Source organism: Haliotis asinina, chromosome 2 (genome assembly GCF_037392515.1).
Source record: "Haliotis asinina isolate JCU_RB_2024 chromosome 2, JCU_Hal_asi_v2, whole genome shotgun sequence".
Lineage (NCBI taxonomy): Eukaryota > Metazoa > Mollusca > Gastropoda > Lepetellida > Haliotidae > Haliotis > Haliotis asinina.
Window position 1 is genome coordinate 65,974,274 of NC_090281.1, and position 22,483 is coordinate 65,996,756.

The following is a 22,483-nucleotide window of genomic DNA, read 5'->3' on the forward strand; positions in this document are numbered from 1 at the left end:
AAAGTGAGGATCTACTTTATAGATCAATGTACAAGGGTACAAATGTAATATTGTACTGCGTTGTCGGATAAAGTTAGGTGCGCCACAGCTAAGCAGATGTATATATTTCAACATTCTACCAGCATCCACTGGCAAAATATTGTTTCACCTTGTCATTGTCAATGGCAATCTGACAGATGTGCGATAAAGGACAGATTTTCTTAGGCAGCATTGTGGTACCGCCCCCGGTCCTTTGTTTCTCCGGACCAATCTCCTAATCTCGAACACGCTTCTCATGAAACTGAGCAATGTAAGGCCCACAATCTGAATTTGACGTTAGCTGAAGTGGAACAAGCGTTGCTTCATACGTGGAATAACATACCCCAAGTTTTCCTCAATAGTTTAGTGTCATCTACGGGTCTTTGTTGCCAAACCTGCATCAACGCCAATTGTCATTCTGAATTTGTAAGCTGAATTTTGATACCACATCGTGGTACGGTGCCTAGTGTCAAATCGTACAGATTTCGATATCATCTTGACAGCGGTAAATAATGATACTTAACAATTTTTCAAAGGGTCCTGCTTTAGCTACACCCTGACTCGGCGTCACATATGAAGCCAACTGACGATTAAAAGCATTCGAAAGATGTTTTATTTCATATTTCCTGAAACATTCAGAATATAAAATTCCATAAATTGCTGTGCGCACATAAAACTCGAAGAAAACATGAAATGTACTAAACAATTTATACAAAACGATGACACTAATAATCTAATAGTAGAATAGAATAGAATAGAATAGAATAGAATAGAATAGAATAGAATAGAATAGAATAGAATAGAATAGAATAGAATAGAATACATATCAGAGAGTTACGAATACGAATGCTACATAAAAATATGACATCAGAGATGGGTTAACATTAAGAGATTTGAGTTCACACTTAAGATGACTAACGCTTAACGCTTGTTGTGTACAGCTTCAGTGTTTGAGATAAGGTCAATGAAGGTTCCAAGATATTTATACTCCGACACATTCTGAAAACACTGAGGATTGATTATGACTGGAGGCATGTCTGTGGGCTTACTAATCAAAACAAATAAATTCAAAACGGTTACAGACGTGGAAATGCAATGACTGACATACATGTATTGGCAAGTATGGTCATAACACATCAAATTAAGATATGCCAGGGGGCTGACGTTTCTCATGTGCGGTGTGATTTTTTAAAACAATGAAATTATCGATTTACGACAACGTTTTTCAGAATCTTTTGCTGTGTGTAACCTACCCTGAAAGACATTCCAAATGAATGACATAAGTAAAACATCCCAGAAAGTTACACATGGCGATACTGAAATAAATAGTACTGAATGATATGACGATCTAAACATATCGCTGTTAGGCAGAGCTTTGCAATTGAGACAAATTCAAACGACAAATGTACACCTTCGCCAAAACGAATCTATGTTCCAACCATGTACTCCCTGCACATGCCCTGTAACACAAGAGAGATTTATTATATATCTTGCGTGCAAGACTTGCAAGGTTTATGTGCACGATATTCGTTCCTTCTGCCACAGACTAGTCTGCCACATCTTTCACCCACGGTGTGAGTAACCGTTCTTCATGGTCTCATTCCTTTCCCAACTGCTTCCATGGCCAAGAAATATAAGGCAGCGTTGTTTATCTACAATGTCAGCAGCGCCGACTTCAGTCCTTCAAGTGATTTCCAGTGACGCACTGAAGTGACGCATCCTTCAGATATCGCCAGCAAAGTCCGTGCTTCTCTTTGATTCAGTTCATGAATACTTCTGTTAAAGTTGACGTTATGAAGCCGAAACAGATACAAGTAAACCAATCTAACTTCACTTATCCTTCACTGGATATTTATTTCGTTTTCCTTGTGCCCATTCATGTCCTTCTCATGTCCCGACCTTTCTCATGTTGAACGACAGTGAGGCAGTTGGCTCACAAATAGTGCAATGTATGAAATATATAATGGTGTCTTCCATCACACTCCGAACCTGACTTTATGTCGAAAGTGTTTTCCACTGAGGAGTATTCACTTTCAAACGTTTATAATGCCGAAGCATCACAAGATATCCAGATCATGTATTTTGTTACCTAGTGCGTAGAATCTAGTGTTAGTGATCTCACATCAGGTTACATTTCCATCAGACCTAAGGTGGTGCTTACTTTGTGCTGTTCCGTGTACTACAGTACCTTCTGGCATTTGATGTCATGCTGATTGTTCAAACTAGTTACATATTCATGAAGAGTAATACCGCGACAGCTAGATACTGATAGAATTTGGGATAGCGTCGGGATGAAGATAGTCATAGATAGGGTTCCTTGTCTTATTTCGCTCCACAATCACTCTCCCGACTTCTTTCAGATCTGCCCGGAATCTGTAAGAGAATCAGTGATTAAATGACACAAGTTAGACATGACCGATGAAGCGTTAAACCTGTCATAGAGAGATTCCATATACCGACACGGAGCGGTTGGACTCAGCTGTAACAGAACTACCGATACATCGACGCCATTTGGACATTACGGACCAGAAGGTGTAATCGTAACAAAACATCAACACGTCAACGTCATTTAGACCTTTTTTGAACAGATGGTGTAATCGTATCAGAACCACCAAAACGTCGACAGCATTTAGACATCACCTACCAGAAGGTGTAATCGTAACAAAACCTCAAAAAGTGAACGTCATTTAGACCTTTTTGAACAGATGGTGTAATCGTATCAGAACCACCAAAACGTCGACAGCATTTAGACATTACTGACCAGAAGGTGTATTCGCAACAAAACCATCAACACGCCAACGTCATTTAGACCTTATTAACAATATGATGTAACAGTAACAGAACCACTAACAAATCAACACCATTTAGACATTACTGACTGTATAGTGTCAACTGTAACAGAACCATCAACACGACAACGTCATTTAGACCTTATTGACAATATGATGTAATCGTAACAGAACCACCAACAAATCAACACCAGTTAGACATCACTGAGCGGATGATCTCATCCAATACTTACTCGTCCTGAACAACAGTCGCTTTTGGATCAAACACATATTGAACCTCGAAGTCCCCCAGACTCTTGACACCTTTGCTGCTGAGCAGTTTGGTGACAACCATAATATCAAATGTTGTTTTCTTGTCTGGCAGAGCGTGCAGGACATCAGGCATTTTCAGCGGCGACTGGAAGAACAGACCAGAACAGATGTAATGGTAATAAGTAGCGAAATCGGTAATTAGATACCTGGACAAAAAGTAACATTTCAAAATATTAACATATCAATTCGGGATAACGGTGACCATAATATTCGTTGTTGTGCCACACATAATCCAGTTACTGTATTTATGTACTGTGGCGGTAGTAAAAAAGTAAATACAGGTAACCGTTGTAATTCGATGTGAGAAGAGTGAAAAACGAAAGACGTTGTCAACGTGGTTTAAAAGAAAGTCATGATTGATAACATGAGTTACATGAACCATATATAGTGGACTGTGGACTGACGGTGGCACAACAGTGCATGCGTTTAACATTTAAAACAATTTAGGATATAAAGTACATTCATTAATCACAGTGCGGACAAGTCCTTTCTTAACATGGCATACGTTGCCAAAGCCCAGTGTGTCTAGGAAGATGGAGCGGTCAGGTAGCCTAGTGGTTAAAGCGTTCGTTCGTCACGAAGAAGACCCGGGTTGATTCCCAACACGGGTACAATGTGTGAAACCCAATTCTGGTGTCTCTGTCATGATACTGCTGGATTATTGCTAAAAACGGCATAAAAAAGACTATACTCACTCACTCGCCTGGTAGATGTAATTACATGCTCTAAATGGTAATAATGCACAGGTTTTCCTCAGAGGTGACTATGTTTCAGTAGATGAAAAGTGCGTGCCTCATGAATTATTTTATATCTCGCTGTGCCATGATTGTTTTCCAGGTTGTGTATACGCGCTACTTTTGAATAATAAACAAGTTTTGTGACAAAAAGCACTATGTTAATGTGGGGATCATGTGGGATTCAACTTGATCTTGTTTCCCCTTCTTTCTTGTGTGTTTCTCACAGCCTTCGTTACTTTTTAAATCAAATGCTTGAAATTAGCAACTACGCAGCAACTTGGCATGGTGGCCATTTGTGACCATTTTGTCTTCTACAATTATTTTTATCTACAATACCGCATATCTATTCTGGATCTGCATAGAAATGTCTCCATAGCATGTATATGCAAACATGAAAAGGTCACTCGTGTAATAATACACAAATTCAAAAGCGTGAAATGATGTCACGTACAGACAGGCCTGTCGTTTCAGCACCGTCAGTGTTCGTTAGAATAATATTATTAAATGGTATGTCCCTGTGTCCGTTATTGCAGCACAAAATAGTTGAACTCTATCGGAAGGGGACATAGTGGATCAATACTGGAACATCATGAGCTGGGGTTTCAGAGGAATGTGTACCTTCCGAGATGGTGGCGATCCATTCAGACTGGCGGGGTAGGCTGGCGGAAAGCCGTAGTAGTCATACTGGGGGAAGTTGACGGCGGCGTGCTGGACGCTGCAGGTGAAGATGACCGCCGTCAATGTCTGGATGAGGTCTTTCAGGTATCGGAATTCACCATTACCGGGAACACCCTGTGTACAAGCAGAACACGCCATATCTGTACATCGTGAAAATGCTGCAGCTGCTGATACAGCGATTTAACTGCCGCCCGTCCACACAGGTTACGATATTTTTACCGATCGGTATCCATGGTATATTAGCATGTCAGTTCAAGTATTGAACAATTCATGATGTACATTAAAAATACTGCAATGAATTTCCAAAGCTGTCTACTGCTTCCCAATGGTTCTTAGAACCATGTTCTTACTTAAAGTTTCAACTAATTTCCAGTCTGGGATATATTACTTTAGAAATGTTGGATAGATCAGACTTTCCGTGATTATTTAACTTTTTCTGCGTAATATCCTTCTATCGAGGGAAATCTGAAGATTTGACATTAATCATTACCTATGATACCGTTGTTTTACCATTCAGAGATCATTTCGTTTTGAATGGAAATATTATATATACTGATTATATATAGGAGCCTCTTACCATTTCTGTACCTGTTACATTAACGTGAACATTTACCTTGTCCACTCATTCACGTTGGTGTAGAATTGAGAGATCAATATACGTTACATTTTGAAGCAAGGGTACGACAGAAAACATTATCCTTCTCCTAGCCACACGCATACACACACACACACACACACACACACACACACACACACACACACACACACACACACACACACACACACACACACACACACACACACACACACACGCGTACGCCAGGAACGTAAATTCTTCCCCAAGAAACCAACAATCCATACACTGACAAGCCAGGCATCACCATTTGCGTATGGCAACTGTCCCGCTTTCTTGAAATGCATGACATTGCTCAAAACAAGAAACAAAATGTTTTGATTCATAATTGTATGATAACTAACTGACCCGGGAGGTTCTCTAGCTCTTATGTTGTCACTCACCTTCATCCCAATGCCACCATCTTCTCTCGGTGTCACCAGCTCCTTGGCCCAAGCCTGGATCTCCCAATCAGCAAGTAGAACATCGTCTGTCTCTGGAGGAGACGTGCATTTGTCACAAGGTCAGTAGGTCGTGTAATAATACGTGTAAAATCCACGTGCTTTTCACACTTTCATGATGCATGTGACATATTAGGTTTGATAAGACAAGTATTTAGCGATTTGCATTAAATTTTGATGTTGTTCGTGTGATTAGAAGGCAGCAGTATGGTAACAAAACGGCAACCCCCCATAGGTTTCCAGCTGAGCTTATATCAGATTTGAAAACAGGAGGAGTCTATTCCCTCACGCACTAGTAGAAACATTGTTTGTGTTCGTGACAGATAAACATCAATGGAACTCACCATAGTACAAGTTGGCATACTTGCTGACGTACTTGTTGATTGTATCATACAAGAGTAATCCATCGTCCCGATAGTGGAAGTTAGGCAGTACATCCTTGTCGTATACCTGTAACAGCAGGAGTCCACCAACTACTCAGGCGCGACCAACATTATAAAGGCAAAGAAAGCAGTGTTTATAAATTACCCATGCATGAAGTGTAAAGAGCAAAACGCGCACGCAGTTGAATAGAATAACGTTCCTTATGGCGAGGTGACACCAGCTGCATAATATCATGCAGGCAGACTGCTGTCAGCTGATTATTTGATACCCTTAACTCTACACATACTATACAAGTAATATGTTGGCTTGCTGACAAAGGTGCAAATGGCGGCCATTTTTCTTTCGTCCCATTTTTCTTTGCGATACCCAACCTGACATCCTTAGCTGCTTGTCATAAGAAAACCATGTCGATGCGAAGTTTTGCTATGTTCGCACATGTGTATTTAACTTGCTTTGTTACTGTTACCCAAATTCACTCACGTAGACCCCAAGTACAGGTCGTTGGCCCCTGTGTTCCCAACTAGCTGCTCACTCACCCCTCTCTTCTTGAGGTCCTCCGGGAGTGTCCCGTCCTCGTCTAGCCGCCACTGTGATACGCTGAACAACTCGGATATAAGTCATGTTTCACGTCAAATTCACAGTGTACTGACTACTTTAATTCCTACAAGGTGCATGGTCAAGACATTTTGAAATTAGGTTGGGCCATGATGCACGTCCAGTACTTCCGAGATTATACAGTACTTCCGAGATTATACAGTACATAGAGGTGTTGAGTATGATTGTTATTCTGGTAATACACGTACATAATACAGCCAATAAAGGTAACTGAGAGATAACAAATACCATGAAGTATGTTTAGTTTGTGTCGTAAAGACTGCATGCATATCTTACCCGAGTTTCACAAGGTTCAGAACTCCATCTCTGCCAACGGTCATAGTATTTTGAATCCACCCGTCATGAGCCAGCAGCTTCTCAACAGCTCGACTGGAGAAAAATGACTTCATCTACATTCTGCTACATGTAATACAATTTTAGTGGTCACACTAGATGACTGGATTAACCCCGCGTCTCAAAACAGTTAAAATCCTAAGTTGGAATATTTTAGCTGTTGGAGCCAGTGTAAGGGATCAGGGGTTTACGGTTGTTGACTTGACCGTGTGCCACCGTGCCATGACGTCACGGATTGTTTTATGAAAAACTCGTGTGATCATATATATTAAAACACTGCACAGTTATAACATGAAACGGATATCATCCATTTTATGTTTCAAGTTTTTCAAATGTATTCATCTGGAATATTGTTCCACCACATAGTTGAAACACTGCGGCTTAAAACTAAACTTACTAAAACTCACTGGAGTATTGTCGAGTGAGGAAATGAACGGAAAACCTAGATGAGTCAGTCCTGTCGTACCAACATCATAAGAAATGTAATTACCAACAAGTATGATATACCATCAGTTTAAATGTTGGTATGCCTTATTTCATCAGGACAAATACCTGTGCAATAAATTTTAAAAGACCTCTAAGACTTTGCACACCATATCACTGAAGTACCTGTTGATTGCGAGGATGTACAGCAGGTGCGGCGCCAGGAGTTTGTAGATCGGGTGGGAGACGGATAGACACCTGTTGATACTAAGACTTACGCCTTCCATTGCTAGATGTGTGAACCCTGACATAGGAAAACGGCTTTGTTAATAATTGTTATTATGATACTTGAAAACCAGTTAATACTACGTTATACTATTCAGTGCGATTAAGATAATTCTGCCAAGGAACTCTACACGACTGATGTTGAGTTAAAGTGACAGTGAGGATGTACGAGATAAGAACCTACCTAGGTGGACCAAGGACTGGTGGTAGGATGTCTCCGCATGGTTATACCACATTTTAACCAGCATCCACAAGTACTGGTCATCTGACGGCAGGAACACCTGGTGGTAGAAACACATGTCATGGGCGTGGCATTTATGGCAAATGTATTTAGGGTCCCTTGTGGTAAAGAAATTACATATATACAACCTATACTTGCACCGACACTGGTTCATGAGTGAGTGAGTGAGTGAGCGTAGTTTAGTTTTACTCCGCACTCACCAATATTCCAACTATATGGCGCCGCCGCATGTAGGAATATTCCAGCTATTTCACGGCGGACGATATTAGAAATGGGGTTCACTCGTTATGTCCGTGCGGAGAATCGAACCCTGGACTTTGGCGTGACGAGCGGACGCCTTAACAACTGGGCTAACTCCCGCCCCTACACTCGTTCAAGAGTATGTTACAATACATGTTAGACTTTCGATGGACGTTTTAGTATGTTTGCCAACAACTGGGTGCGGTCAGCAGGACCTTTGTATTAAAAATAGTAATATACATGAGCTCATTATTGAAACTTATATAACTAACAAATCCGTCTCGTTAGACGACCTCAACAGAATGTCACGTGGAAAGTCAGAAGTAACAGCTGTCAAATGCAACTGGGAAAATGTCAACGATGTAAAAGACTAACTGCTGATTGCCGCCCGCTAAAGAGGCATCCGCCGACATGTATAGCTTGTTCACACATCGTGGTCTCTCATGCAGCACAATGCACATTACACTGACCCAGATTAGAACAATGTGATTCATCCTAATGCTGCCCTAAAGCCATTATATACCGCTGTCTGAATACGTAAAGTTACAAAACGTCCAGGCGTTCATGTGTTAGACATCACCGAGTGCAACCAAAGCCTCGTACATTCTCCCTGATAGATATAAGTTAGTTTATGCGATGGTTATGGTGGAGTTTGGGACACACTTTCACTAATTGCTTGTCTTCCACCACTGCGCTCGGCGGTAATTTCTGACCTTGTCGCACAAAATATATGTCAATTGCACAACTCAAAATGTCGGCGAATTAACTGCATTAACGGGTGCACTTTACTGTCTGTCACATAAAAGTGTTTAGTTGTAATCGTAGACCCGTTTGTGAAGGTTGTAATAATTTGATATGATGTTACATCTGTGAGAAGGTGGTTACATTACCGGATTGTCTGGACCTGGTTCCTGGAACAGCTGGATGGCGACTGGGAGGAGCTGGCCACTGTTGGTTTGGTACAGCAACAGGATCGGGGCACATACCTGCACAGACGGTAAAACGATGACGGTATATGTGGAACGTGTTTGCTTTAATAAAGGGCATATTGTCAAACATATATACTAACATGTGTATAGAGCCGATATACAGCTCAGCTGATCAAAGGCGCTTTCCTGTGTCCTCACTGGAAGTCAATCAAACCGCACGTCGTATAATCAATCTCAACCCCCCCCCCCCTCCCCCCCCTAGGAGTATACAGCTCTTGCACCAAATAGGCGCACCGAGTTTATCTGTGTGTTGTTGTTTTTTTTCATATTAACGGGGTACCCATCCACAGCTGGGTGGACTGGGACACATAGTCATAGTACTTTGTCCATGTTTACTGCACACTGCTGTACAAGCATATAGGTGTTTACACGTATTCATGTAGCTACCATCTGGTCATATACCAACGCATTCGTGGGTTCTATTAAGTGCACAGGGTTGTGTACAGCACACTAGGGGTTGTGACAACACAGAAAGCGTCTGCACACAAAGGTGACTCCAGGTTCCACACCCGGTCAAAGATGGGCTCGATCCCGACACCTCAGCCTCGCTGTATCACTAGCCTGGTACTTAGCCAGCTCGCCCACCGCACCGTCATTCACTGATACATTGTCAAATGTGTCATTAATAGGATATTTTATGACATAGTAACAAACCCTGAGTTCTTTGTTTTTTGCGGGGAAGTTGTGCAAAATGGCAAGGTCACAACTTAACAGCCTCTTGTTGGTCAGAGCCTCTTTGATAGTATGTCCCTCCAGGAATGGCAGCAGGTCACCCTCGGCAATGCCTAATCTGAAAATACAATGATACTAACCCTGTGATAAACAACTCTTAAGGGGTCAATCATGACTTAATTAGTTACTGGGGTCTGTAACACTGATTAACTGAAACGTAATACTCTCCCTTAGCAAGATGAGTGATGAACTTGTCAGCGAAACTTACTTTTCCGGAAGGTGTGTGCAGAGATGAATCAGGGAAGGGCACAGTCCAGCAATCCTTTGGTGGCCGAAAAACCAGTCCTCTTGCCACACCTTGCTACTCTGTTGATATTTTAGAGTAAAGAGTAAAGTAACGAGTAAAGAAGTTCATGTAATTGCTATACATGTTTCGTTCCAGAAATTCACCCCTATTGAATAGAACTAAGGTAAGTGACCCTGTCGATTCTTGGGAATTGTTTTAGTATATAGACTTGAGTAACAGTATTTTGAACGGTTTTTAGTCCTGATAAGATGGCATATTATATGGCAACTGCGGACAGATGGTAAATATAGTAGCATAGTTGCTGGCGTAAAAAGCTAAACAAACTGAACAACGCCAGCATTGACTCATTCCCTTCCATATTACATTGGGTTCGTTGAAGATGTCCATGACGTAGACGTTCCTTATGTCATCCAGAGTTTTCCATGTTCCTGATGTAAGCATGGTTATTTTGCTTTTAATTATCAGGTTCAGCTTCAGTTTCTGCAAGTCCCACTAGAACGAGTAGCAAAGCATGGTTTGAGTGCACTGAGTTAACCATATATTCGTAATACATCAAATTAGTGATTGGTTTGAGTGGCATTCTAGAAGTTGCTGGTATGGAGATGCCACAACTTCATGGATGATGAACTTAAAATCAAGCTTAAGATAAAGAAGCTGATCATCCATAAAGTTATTTTATCTGTAGTATTCAATGGTTACGTTAATAAAGCAATAGCAACACTTTATTATCTTACTATTTCCTGAGAGGCTTCACCATTTGTATACGAACACCTTAGAACACAGTCCGATATTCTGTACGAATACCAGAAGCATTAATATTTGGAAAAATCCCAGTTCCTGAAAAACCCCTTACACAGCCAAATGAGTTAAACAAATACTGGCCAGAAACAATCATTATAGGCAGAACCATAAAACAATTAGCATACATACACGATACTGGCCTGAAAACATTTCATCCACAGGCAGGGTTGTAATCTGAAATAGAACGAGACACGTTGATTTAATCAGGACACGTTTCTGTAGGGTTCTATTGTTCTACACATGCATGTGCACCTTCAACGAACTGTTATATGTGGCACATTATTTCGCCCTAAATACGGCCCGTTACACTGCTCCTGGTAACCTACTTAAAAGAGAATAATAACGCCAATTTATTTTTTCACAGGTGAAAATTAAATAAAAGTTGTGAAAAAGCAAAAGCACTCGGACACACTATTGCTGTTGGCTGCCTCTTTCATATATATATCAAAGAGGCAGCCAACAGCAATATGCATATATGTATGTATGTGTGTGTGTGTGTGTGTGTGTGTGTGTGTGTGTGTGTGTGTGTGTGTGTGTGGAGGGGTAGGTAACTGTAATCAGAGAGAACAGAACACGTGCTGCCTATTATCCCTGCTGTAATTAACGCCTTAAACGAATTCCAAACTAATCTCCAAATAACCACAAATCTAGACTCATATATTTACAACAAGGTTCGAGCCACGCAGACATGTTCCCACAAGAATAGCCATGAATTAAATTTATGTAGATAAGTAATTTTATGTTCTATATATCCACAGGTATACACGTTCATAATGCCTATCAATGATATGAACCATTTTGCACATACAATACTGGCTGGAGGCATATGTCCATACTGACCAGAAAATGCATATCAGAAATATCAGCCCCTGGGTCGACAATCTATATTAGCCGTATTACTCGGCTACTAAATTGGTGAATTGAATACACGCAAAGGCCAGAAACTTGAATAAACGCAGCCTAGTATATTTTTGGATTACGTCCTTTGGTGTGATATACGATTAAAAGGTTATGATGTGACAGTTTCCCTGACGCCAGTCATATCGACCCTCGATACCGACATCTTCCTTTGGGGCATTCGGCCCTCAGCCCCATGACTGACGAAAGGAAACCGCTATGAAATAACCGCTTAATGTTGCATTGGGAGGAATACCGACATTGCAATATTCCACTTTCGCTGAGATATGTGTCACATGAGGGGCACAAATACCTGTGGAGAGTTCATCCGTGACGTTATTTTTATTAGCCCAGGCGCTTGTTGCGACCAGGGAACGCCCGTGTTCAAAAGTCGAAAAGCCATCCCCCACACCCCCTAACCCGGCTTTTCTGGCCACCGTATGTTAATGCACGTCAGTCAATGATCCGGAAGACAGAGTATTAATGTATGCCCACTGAACGCTGAAAACTGGGACGCTGACAGGTATTTATATTATGTGGACTGAAGAGATACGACAAGGCAACTATGTGTATATACTTTAAAACGATTTTTTAAGTTTTGAAAATTACCTTAATCTGCCGGAAAAGTTAAGTGTGTATTGCTAAATTTCAGAATCAACATTCATAGACTGCCCGTTGAAACAAGCAAGTGAAAAAATATACTTATCTTAATACATTGTCCACTTTATAAATCAACTGATTTAGGTGATGAATTTCTTAACCCATTTATCTGTTTAGGTTTTTAAATGAGAGAAAACAGCAATTTCACAAACATTTCTACACCAATACTAAATTTCTTTAAAATGTGAAGAAATAATTTAGAATACGAACAGAAAGTATTTGACACATCCAACTGAATATTGTACTCTATTACCCCAGAAGTTGCTGGTGCATAGTTTTTGCCTGTATGTAAATGATGTACCTCTCAGGCCCCTGAATGAAGCCTGAGTATAAATGCAGTTCAGTTTGAGCAAGACTTAGTTTTGAAAAGGCTCAGATGTTTTAGTTGTGTGCGCGCCTGTGTGCAAGAGCGTATGCATGCACTTGTTGAACGTAACAACAGTACTAAATCAAACGTTTTTATCACTGAATGCTTAATACTCTGCCACATACAGTTATTTGACTGTGGTAAATGATGACAGTATACAACAGTTAATTGTTTGTAGTAACTGATCTCAACACACAACAGTTATTTGTATCTTGCATATGATCGACGTATAAAAAAGTTATTTGTCTGTAGCAAATGATCACAATACATACCGATGCTGGCAGCTTCAAATCGACAGTTTTAATCATGTACAGTTTGCGTTTCTCCTCCAAGTCCAGCCTCCTCTGCTCCTGTTCGACATCATCCTGTGGAAGGAATGTGTCATGTTCCCGGAACACGTAGTGGTAGTGAGGTCGCAGCCACCTGAACACGGGGAAGATGTAAACGTCGCCGTTAGACTTGTTCTCGACTGTGATCCTTTCAACGTACCAGGAACTCCCAAACCCAGAGTCGTCACGGAACACTTCAATCTTACCGAGCTTGCAAAGCATTTTTGTTTGTGCCCGCTGTAGCTCGAATGTGTCGGTATTTCCTCTCTCAAAATCATCTCTGAAAAAGTGGTTGAGGTTGATTTTGGGCGAAGCCTTGCCCTGAACGTCATGGAGGATTATAGAAACATTGGCGTTGGTCCCAGCACCCTGGATATCCCCTGTTCGTACAGAGACAACGAGCGGGCCGTCAGTCATGTTGACGTCCTCTTACTCAACTGACTGCCTCGATGATCAGCAACACTAATATGACCTCGTTTTTCTTGCACACGGGCTTCGACTCACTTGACCTGACACACGTGGTATATGATGTTTGTGTTTTGTACTCCAGGAACAGTCTTGTTGTGGATGGTTCAAACCCAGCTTCAAGATCTCCACGTCTTCAAACAGAAACCGGGAGGATTTCAGGGAAACCAGGATTCTTTATTAGATTACACGAAGGCACAGACATTAAAATAATTGGAAATTCTGAATAATAATTATAAGACAAACAAACATATTATCAACGCCAAAACTATTCAATAGAAATTACAAACTGTATGACATAAACCGAGATGTAGATTCAGACAATAAAAACATGGTGAATTCAGAATGTAAACGTCATGCACGTTGGATGGGACAAGTACTTCTTGTAACGACTCCCCCATCAAATGTATTTATATATTCATACTGTACAAAATTAATATATAGCGAGGTGATGGTAAATCGTACATCATTTAGTTTAAAGTAAGATGATTTCATAGTTCAAGCAGAGTAATACGGTTAGGAGGACTTTATGCAAATTGAACCAAATGACAAAGTTACAAATAAAGTTGACTCACTTCCAAATACAAACAGAGAGGGTCTCAGGTAAAACGGGGAAAGCGGGAATAATTACCCCTGTATTTATACCCGAGACCTCCGGTTCGAATTTGAAAGCAAGTCCATGCCGGCTTGACGCACTGGTAATATTACGTAAGTTTGACAATGCAAGTTTATTACTATACAAGTTTGACAAACCTTGTTAGGATTTATGCCCGGCGTTGCCCCTGAGCTTTCAGTCCTCGATAACAACTCATCCCAGAATGGCCCCTGAAGGCTTAAGTGTTCCCGCATTGGCCTCTCTTAATACAGTCTTAATTACTAACAGTGTTGGACTAATTAAGGGGGAGTACCATAGTGAAAAAGAACCACAACAAACCCCACAGCGTTTTCCCTTTAACTGAGAAATTATAACCTTCTATTGACCAGCAAACAACATCGGAAAATAGAAAATATAACACTTTATGGATATTTTTGAAACAACAAAATGAAACATGAATTGTTACAGAAAAAGAATGTTAGTAATTTGGTTATAATGTTATAACATGTATGTCATCATGTGAGTATGAAATGTTCATTTTGCAGTATGCATAGTGATCCCTATATCTTGTGGACGCTACCTCATGTTTGTGTGAGGTAATGCAAGTACTACTTACGTCTGGTGTGTTGTATATCATGTTTGTGCGTTGCAGTAATTATACTAATAGTTATATCAGGTGCATGGTATATAATATTTGCATGTTGCAGTTAGTGCACTAATCGTTGTATCTGGTGCATGATGTAGAATGTTTGTGACTTGCAATATATCGTTATATCTGTCGCATGGTACATAATGTTGCAATGTGTATAGTGCATGGTATATAATGTTTGCTCGTTGCAATGTGTATAACAATCGTAATATCTGGTGCATGGTATATGATTCTTGTCACAGTGCGTCATATTATGTTATGTTTTCAAAAAGCAACGGCCTTTTTCGATCTTGAGAACATTTGCAAACGACAACGGTAATGTCCGGGTAGTCTGATGTGTATCTTTCAATGGCTGATGAGCAGAGTGTGAAATGTGTTATGTATTCTGTAACGTATTTTGTGTGAAGTTGAATCAAGATTAAAGTGAGAATTTAAACTAGCTCATAGTTTATCCATGTTTGCAGAGTCAAAAGCATTTCTGAAATCGACAATTATAGCATAAAACATTTCCTTTTTCTTACACAGATAACGTTGCAAAATATGTGAATTATTATCAGTTGTACTGTAACCTTTCCTAAATCCTGCATTTGTTTCTACAACCTTTTCGTATATATTTGCCCAAAATCTATGTTAAGTACAGAAGTACATAATTTACTGACAGTACTCTGACGGTATATTTCAAGTATTTATTTGCATCATTGCGAAATGTAACGGTATAATAATTGCTATACTCCAAAATGTCTGGAAAAGTGGATGATTCGAACATAATATTGAATAGTCCCTAATCACGTAACAACATGTCTAATGTATGCTCAAAAACTCTGGCAATAAACTGCCATCACCAGCGAACTCACATATTTCGTGACAAGTAATGGTCGAATCTGAAATAGTACATGTATGCTGAGTCATCAACTCTATTATCAAAATCACATTCATTGATATGGGACTCAAAACGATCACGCACGGTGCTTTTGTCTTGGTACAAGTAACATTACATATCAACATATGGTATGGATTTATAACTTCATTTTTTTTTGTCTTCTTACCATTTTATGACGTATTCACCCGAGGAAGAACTTGCAAAATGCATAGGTGTTAGGTTACCATCCAACTTCAAAGTGCCCATCAAGTATCTGACAGTAAGATAAAGAGTATCTAGAGTATCAAACCTCTCTAGCTCGGGGGTTGTAGATAATTCCATAGTTCTGTAGGCTTAAGAGTGACGATTCACCTACCTGCATACTAGATGTCTACATCTATTCCCACGACCGACAGACCGTCACGTTACTACAAAGCACAGTTGGTGCCAAAACTTTCGGATGAATCAAGGTTAACTTTGGTCATCTTTAGACACAACAACGTATGGCGTAGACGGAATGTTTTCAGGCTGTTTACGTTAGAACAATCGTTTTCGGGGTGGCTCAGTAATAGTGTGGGATGGGCTTGCGCCACTGCATGATATTCAAGGACGTGTTGATTTTTCAGTACTGACGTCACAACATCCTTGGACGCTGAGGTTATTTTGTGTTTCAGGATGACAACGCAAGACCGGACAGTGGCCACATTGTTACTGAATACCTCAGAGAATATAACCACATTAACCTCACCCAGCACTCAGCGCAGACTTGTTACTCATTTTGCATGACAACGTACGGTATATGGATCTATACGAAGACATCGTGTCATATATACTCATTCTTGTATTTACGATTATAAATATTTAGGAACTTATCGGAGTCAATCAATGCAAATGTGATATTACTGAATGTTTGAGAGTACATCACCATTTGCACTTCCTTACAACCATAGTTACTTGGAATGTAGTCGTTTTTAAAAGATCATTGGTATATGGCATGTAATTTGCATGCATACGATTTTCATTTTAAAACACACGACTAGAAACAAACACTTACAAATGTGTGATGCAAGATGAGTCTCAAAATTAATGTTCTAAGTGTTTTCTCGACCGTCTTGAAAACAAGTCCAAATCAAGAATGGGACCCCATGCACGTGTATGGGGCTACTGCTTTTTGCACGTGCATATCATGCGTTGTCTTTAAGGGTGGTAGTGGAGGGGAATGAAGGTGCGTTCATAAGATGTCTGACTTTGACATGTTTGTTAACGTTTACACTTCCTATCCAAACGGAAAGCTCATTATCCCCTACTTTTCTTGAAGAGTATATAATACAGAAGTATCTTACGTTGTTTTTCTGTTGACATTCAACGTCAAATCAAATCGCAGTCAGATATGTGCCTCGTTAAACATACATAGCATGAACAGCTGACACAGTGTATGTATAAGAGAATGTTTAATACATAAGCCATCTAACTTATATTCGATTAACTAAAACAGGACAGAGAAAGTCATTATTCAGTGACATAGCGACAACCAGGTCATTAATAATCAATGTTTTAGTAGATTTGTAGACTATGTGACAGCAGAGTGGGTAGGGAAAGATGGGATCATTCTGACACAGAGGGGTTCCAGACCACGAATCATTGTGAGGTGTGGCATTCCCAACCAAGGAAGCTGGGACCCATATCAGCATCTTCAAGTTCATTGATACCATCAAGAAGGAACAGTACACGACCGAGACCATGATCCTGCAGTTGGGTAGTGGTGGAGGACTGGGACCCAAAACGCCGAAATATCGTCAACTGTTGACAAGGACATTCTGGTGCTAGATAAAACACTCCGATAGAATTTGCAGATGCAGCATCACACATCGTTAGTGTATAAGTAAAATAGAGTATGATGTTTTATGCATTATAATTCAAAGGTGCCATGTATCATGTGTGAATGTCATATTCATTGTTCAAATGTAGTACATTTCCATAAACATTTAGGAGTTTGTCACCTCCGTATGTTACATTCCTGCTTGACAACGATGCAAAAACCTCCAGCGAAACGTCGCATCCACGTAATAAAGAAGCTGTTATCCATAAAGTTTGTCAATTTCATGCATTGTTCAATTTGTTGGTTATAAGTGAAATGGAGTATGATGTTTTGTACATTATAATTTAAAGGTGTAATGTATCATGTGTGAATGTTGTATGCATTGTTCAGTTTGTTGGTGTATAAGAGAAGTGGTGATAAAACTGCGAGTTTCATTTATCATATGGATACGCTGTGGTACAATAAATTTCAGAAAAGGATTTTCAATCCCTTGTTAATCCTCCCATTGTTAATTAGTTAACTACCGGCAAACATTTGCACCCTGAAACAAACTACCGCTTAAAACAACACATGTTATGGTCCAGCGCAATTTGGTCCACGTAGAGCTAGTCTGACGCTCGGTGGTTGTCCTGAGGTAATCAGTCGTGCACTTGGCCCGGCATGTCGTAATTACACACTTCCAGTGTACAGATTCTCCGCTAGTGACATTCTTCTGGTGGCGGAAACTGTCAAGAAACACCTGAGGTTTTCCCTTTCTGACTAGGGACAAAGCCAGCTTTCCTAAACCCAGTTGTTGGTATTACATTTGACTACTGAATTGTACCTTATATATAAGGGGAAAACAATACCATATTAACTTAATAACTCATTCACTTATATTTTTGCCTTTTGGCCACATCAGTTTTAATCTTATTTGATTGATTTTTGTCTTCAGAAAAGCAAAAGGCAGGAGGGAACGAAAAAATATAAAACATCACCAGTCAAAGTAATATTCCTCATAAAAAATACTAACATTATTTTACGTTTGGCATTTTATGAAGTGTATATGGAACAAAAACAGTGAAAACATTGGTTCACATGTGAAATTGAAATTTCGCTACACACGCTTGTTGATTACCTGGTATTCATGGTCGGTTAATTTTTCTTGTATCGGAGATTGTTTGGTCCGCCAGGGTTTCGTCTGGCAGACAAACAGTTTTATTTGTATTTTTCGTACAACACATCGCTGAGGTATTTAAGAGAGATATTTGTTTGATCGGTCCTTTCACTGCTTACATGGTAAAAATGAATGGTTTAAGATACATATAAGCAACGCCATTGAGTTATAGCTTCAGAACTCGGATCTCAGAGAGGGTACTGGGAAAATGAGAATGTTTACGACGGATGGACAGTTTCCACTTTCAATCATTGTTGCTGAATACATGTATATAAACGGGCCACATCACAGAACTAGCTCATTACTGAATGATTAAAGGCAACTGACATATCAGTATTACATGATTTGCAACACATATTTACAGCATGAATAATTATGACAGTTGATGAAGTAAATTAAATTTATTCACCATCGAACAGGGACTCAAGTATAATATAGGGTACATATATATCACAGTTGAACACCTGCTGAAAGTGACGTCCGTTCAGTAAGCTGGTATCGAGTGTTACTGGGGTCTCTGGACATTTTTCTTCTGCAAAATGTAATCATTGATAAACTGTCCATTACTGTCTATATTTAACTAACCATGTTCACTGATCGCCCAGATTCTGGGAGCCTTCAAGTGACACTATTTTCACACTTTGTGTTTCATGTTAGAGACAATTAAAAATCTCCTTTTCCTTCATGACCATTTATGGTAGAGAAAAAAAACATGCTTTCCTGAAGTCGACTGCATACAAGTGATAAAACGTTAATTACAGTCTGTGAAATTGAATGAAAATTTCTCAATAAAACATGCGTGAAAAATGAAACATAAAGCAAACTTTAACAACTCCGTGATAATATGAAAAACAACCTCGCACATGCGCATCAGGCATATCTAATAGTTCTGTACCATGTCATAAAACTACATATACTTTATTGAAAAACATAGTTGCAAACACAGCTTGAGTGGGTTTAATTTTATGCTGCACTGCAGTAATATGGCGGTCTGTAGATAACCGAGTCTGGGTTATACAATCCAGTGATCATCGGCATGAGCATCGATCTAAGTAACTGTGAACCAAGTCAGCGAGCCTGACCACCCGATCCGGTTAGTCGCTTGAAACCTTTGTAACAGGTAATATGCAAATGTAACAAGCTGTTACGACATGCATTGTTAATTGTCCACCATGAAGTGCAAGTATTGGGAACTAGGTAGATGATCAACACGGACACCATGAATGCTGCGCCAACATATACTGTGATAACCACTCAATAGAGGCTCGATGTTCAATTGTGTCTATTGTTTAATTTCTTTGTGAGAAACAGGTTTGACAAGGATAGATAAGCTCTACCCGGGGCGTATCAGCCTGACATTTACGTAAGTGATTTCGACAAGACATCGCACAACGTCTCTATTGCCGTTTAACAAAATTTTAGTTGGCCATGTTCCTGCTAATGAACTGTCAACCCAAAATACAAAGGAACGCGGTTATAAACATTGAAGCCTTTTGGCTGACAAACGTCCCTTAAGCCCCCAAGAAGGCTAGTTGAACTGCCGAATGCTCGGCTTCAAGCGTAGCATATACCAAATTGAAGAAAGAAATATGCATCGTGAAAAATATTTAAGCATCGTCTCACAAGCAAAAACGGCGTTAGATTTTGTACGTATAGCAATGTTTTACAGAGAGGAGTCCCCTCACCCGAAGAGCTCCTTGATCTGAATATCAATATCAATATCAGTATATCCGAATCAGTGAAACGAATACAATCTGTCTAACTTGCGTCCTGAAGATGACAGTACTTTCTATGGCCATCATTAAGGACAATCACTGCTCGGCATCGTCTATCTCAGATTGGAGACTCGACGAAGTCGCACTTACAGAATTTTCCCCCCATTATCCCTGCAATGCAATGGCCAGTTGTGAACGTTGCTGAGGCATGTTTTGAGCGTTTGACGTTCGATCGAGTTCATCCCATAGGTGTTCTATCGGGTTTAGATCTGGTGATAGTCAAGGCCGTGGCAAGGCATTGTGTGAGGCGTTGTGTGTGTGAAGTAGCGCTGTCATGCTTTGACAATCCCTTCTGTCGGTCCGTTATCGGAAACATGTTACGAGCAAGGACTTCGTTGATGTACTGATATTCCGTCAAGATCCCCCTGAACCACCACTAAATCAGATCTTAATGTGTTGGATATCGCACCATGTATATCTCTGCATGACACTCTCTGCACTGATTTTAGTCTTAACTTGCTTTCAACGTTTTCAAAGAGGAATGTTTGAAGAAGATCTATTACGACAGGAAAGTATTGTTGTATATGAAAAACATTAAGTGCCTTTTATAATGTTTATGTAAACATCTTGCTTCTACTGTAACGTTCATAAAAATATACAGAGCGTCGTTTTAGTAATCTGTAATGACAAACACAACAGAGCTACATATAAAATAGTCATGGCATTATCAGCATCTATCTTGGCAAGTGGAATAGGGTGGCATGCATAAGTAATTAAGAATGACCACTTGACCACATTACCTCCCTCTTGTGACAACATGGGTTGGTGAAGATCAATTTTGACCCAACATATTTGCGAACCTGTGAAAAAAGTTATGCATGTGTCATGATATGGATTGTAGACCATTCCAAATGCTGTTACTGACACAATGTATGTAACCAATATCAGTTGGTTCTGCACAAATCATTGATCAGAGAGCCAATTGTCAAGTTGCATATAACTGTACATGCATTTAACACACAGCTATTCAACACACATACACACTTTGGTATATGCGTTAACAGACGCTTTAGAATTTAGCGCGGAGAACCTTGAAATCGTGCATACATATTGACAGAAGTGGGTGACCTCGTCTAGGTGGATACTTTAGAATTTAGCGCGGAGAACCTTGAAATCGTGCATACATATTGACAGAAGTGGGTGACCTCGTCTAGGTGGATACTTTAGAATTTAGCGCGGAGAACCTTGAAATCGTGCATACATATTGACAGAAGTGGGTGACCTCGTCTAGGTGGATACTTTAGAATTTAGCGCGGAGAACCTTGAAATCGTGCATACATATTGACAGAAGTGGGTGACCTCGTCTAGGTGGATACTTTAGAATTTAGCGCGGAGAACCTTGAAATCGTGCATACATATTGACAGAAGTGGGTGACCTCGTCTAGGTGGATACTTTAGAATTTAGCGCGGAGAACCTTGAAACCGTGCATACATATTGACAGAAGTGGGTGACCTCGTCTAGGTGGATACTAAGAGACCAACTGTCGTTCATATCCCGATTTCAGTATATCGCATGACTAGTCAGATGTAGTAATCTGCATTGTTCCAACAGAAGCCACCAGCTGTGATCAGCAAAGCGTGTTTTAAATGAAGGACATATTCTGCTGAACTTTAGCTTTGTGCAAAGTCCACCTGGCAAGGTCTTACCAGCACACTCCTGCATGTGAATCAAGTCTTCACAGTACAAAAACTGCTCTCCTGTAATTGTATACATGCCCCCTTGCTTGATAACGGTGTTAGAACCTACAGCGAAACGTCGTTGTCATAGACATAAAGTTGTTCATCCATATATTGTCATCCTTTCTTACTGGCCCGACTTCTAAATGCCTCTTAAAGAAGCGTTTGTCTGTCTCATACTGCAAAGGTTCGGCCCAACTCTTTCTGTAATGCAATAGACTATAGTCCGTTTTCCAGTGGGTGGCTATTTTGGGGAGATGAGTGTTTGCCGTACTGAGTTAGAATTCATTAATGATTGGAGGTTTAAATTAGTAACTCAGATTGTTGATGGCCGTAC

At 40.1% G+C, this 22,483-nt stretch overlaps 1 protein-coding gene across 1 annotated transcript; it reads right to left on the minus strand.

Annotated features, from left to right (window-relative positions):
* Positions 1-608: 608 nt before the first annotated feature.
* On the minus strand, positions 609-13,641 carry LOC137274154 (allene oxide synthase-lipoxygenase protein-like). The gene is made up of 15 exons (XM_067807182.1): positions 13,095-13,641; positions 11,028-11,072; positions 10,461-10,589; positions 10,059-10,156; positions 9,773-9,908; positions 9,020-9,115; positions 7,833-7,929; positions 7,550-7,667; positions 6,884-6,976; positions 6,529-6,589; positions 5,953-6,058; positions 5,552-5,643; positions 4,475-4,648; positions 3,041-3,204; positions 609-2,391 (listed from the first exon to the last, which is right to left on the minus strand). The coding sequence occupies exons 1-15, from the start codon at positions 13,566-13,568 to the stop codon at positions 2,277-2,279; spliced, it is 1,998 nt and encodes a 665-aa protein (XP_067663283.1). The 5' UTR covers positions 13,569-13,641; the 3' UTR covers positions 609-2,276.
* Positions 13,642-22,483: the final 8,842 nt, after the last annotated feature.

What these genes read in the sequence shown, in the direction of transcription:
- LOC137274154 (XM_067807182.1), bottom strand. Translation starts at nt 13,568, where the DNA reads ATGACTGACGGCCCGCTCGTTGTCTCTGTACGAACAGGGGATATCCAG. An exon ending in TACATCCTCGCAATCAACAG is followed by an intron (nt 6,977 to 7,549) that starts GTACTTCAGTGA and finishes ATTTTTCTCCAG; the next exon opens with TCGAGCTGTTGAGAAGCTGC. An exon ending in ATGGTGGCATTGGGATGAAG is followed by an intron (nt 4,649 to 5,551) that starts GTGAGTGACAAC and finishes GCTTGTACACAG; the next exon opens with GGTGTTCCCGGTAATGGTGA.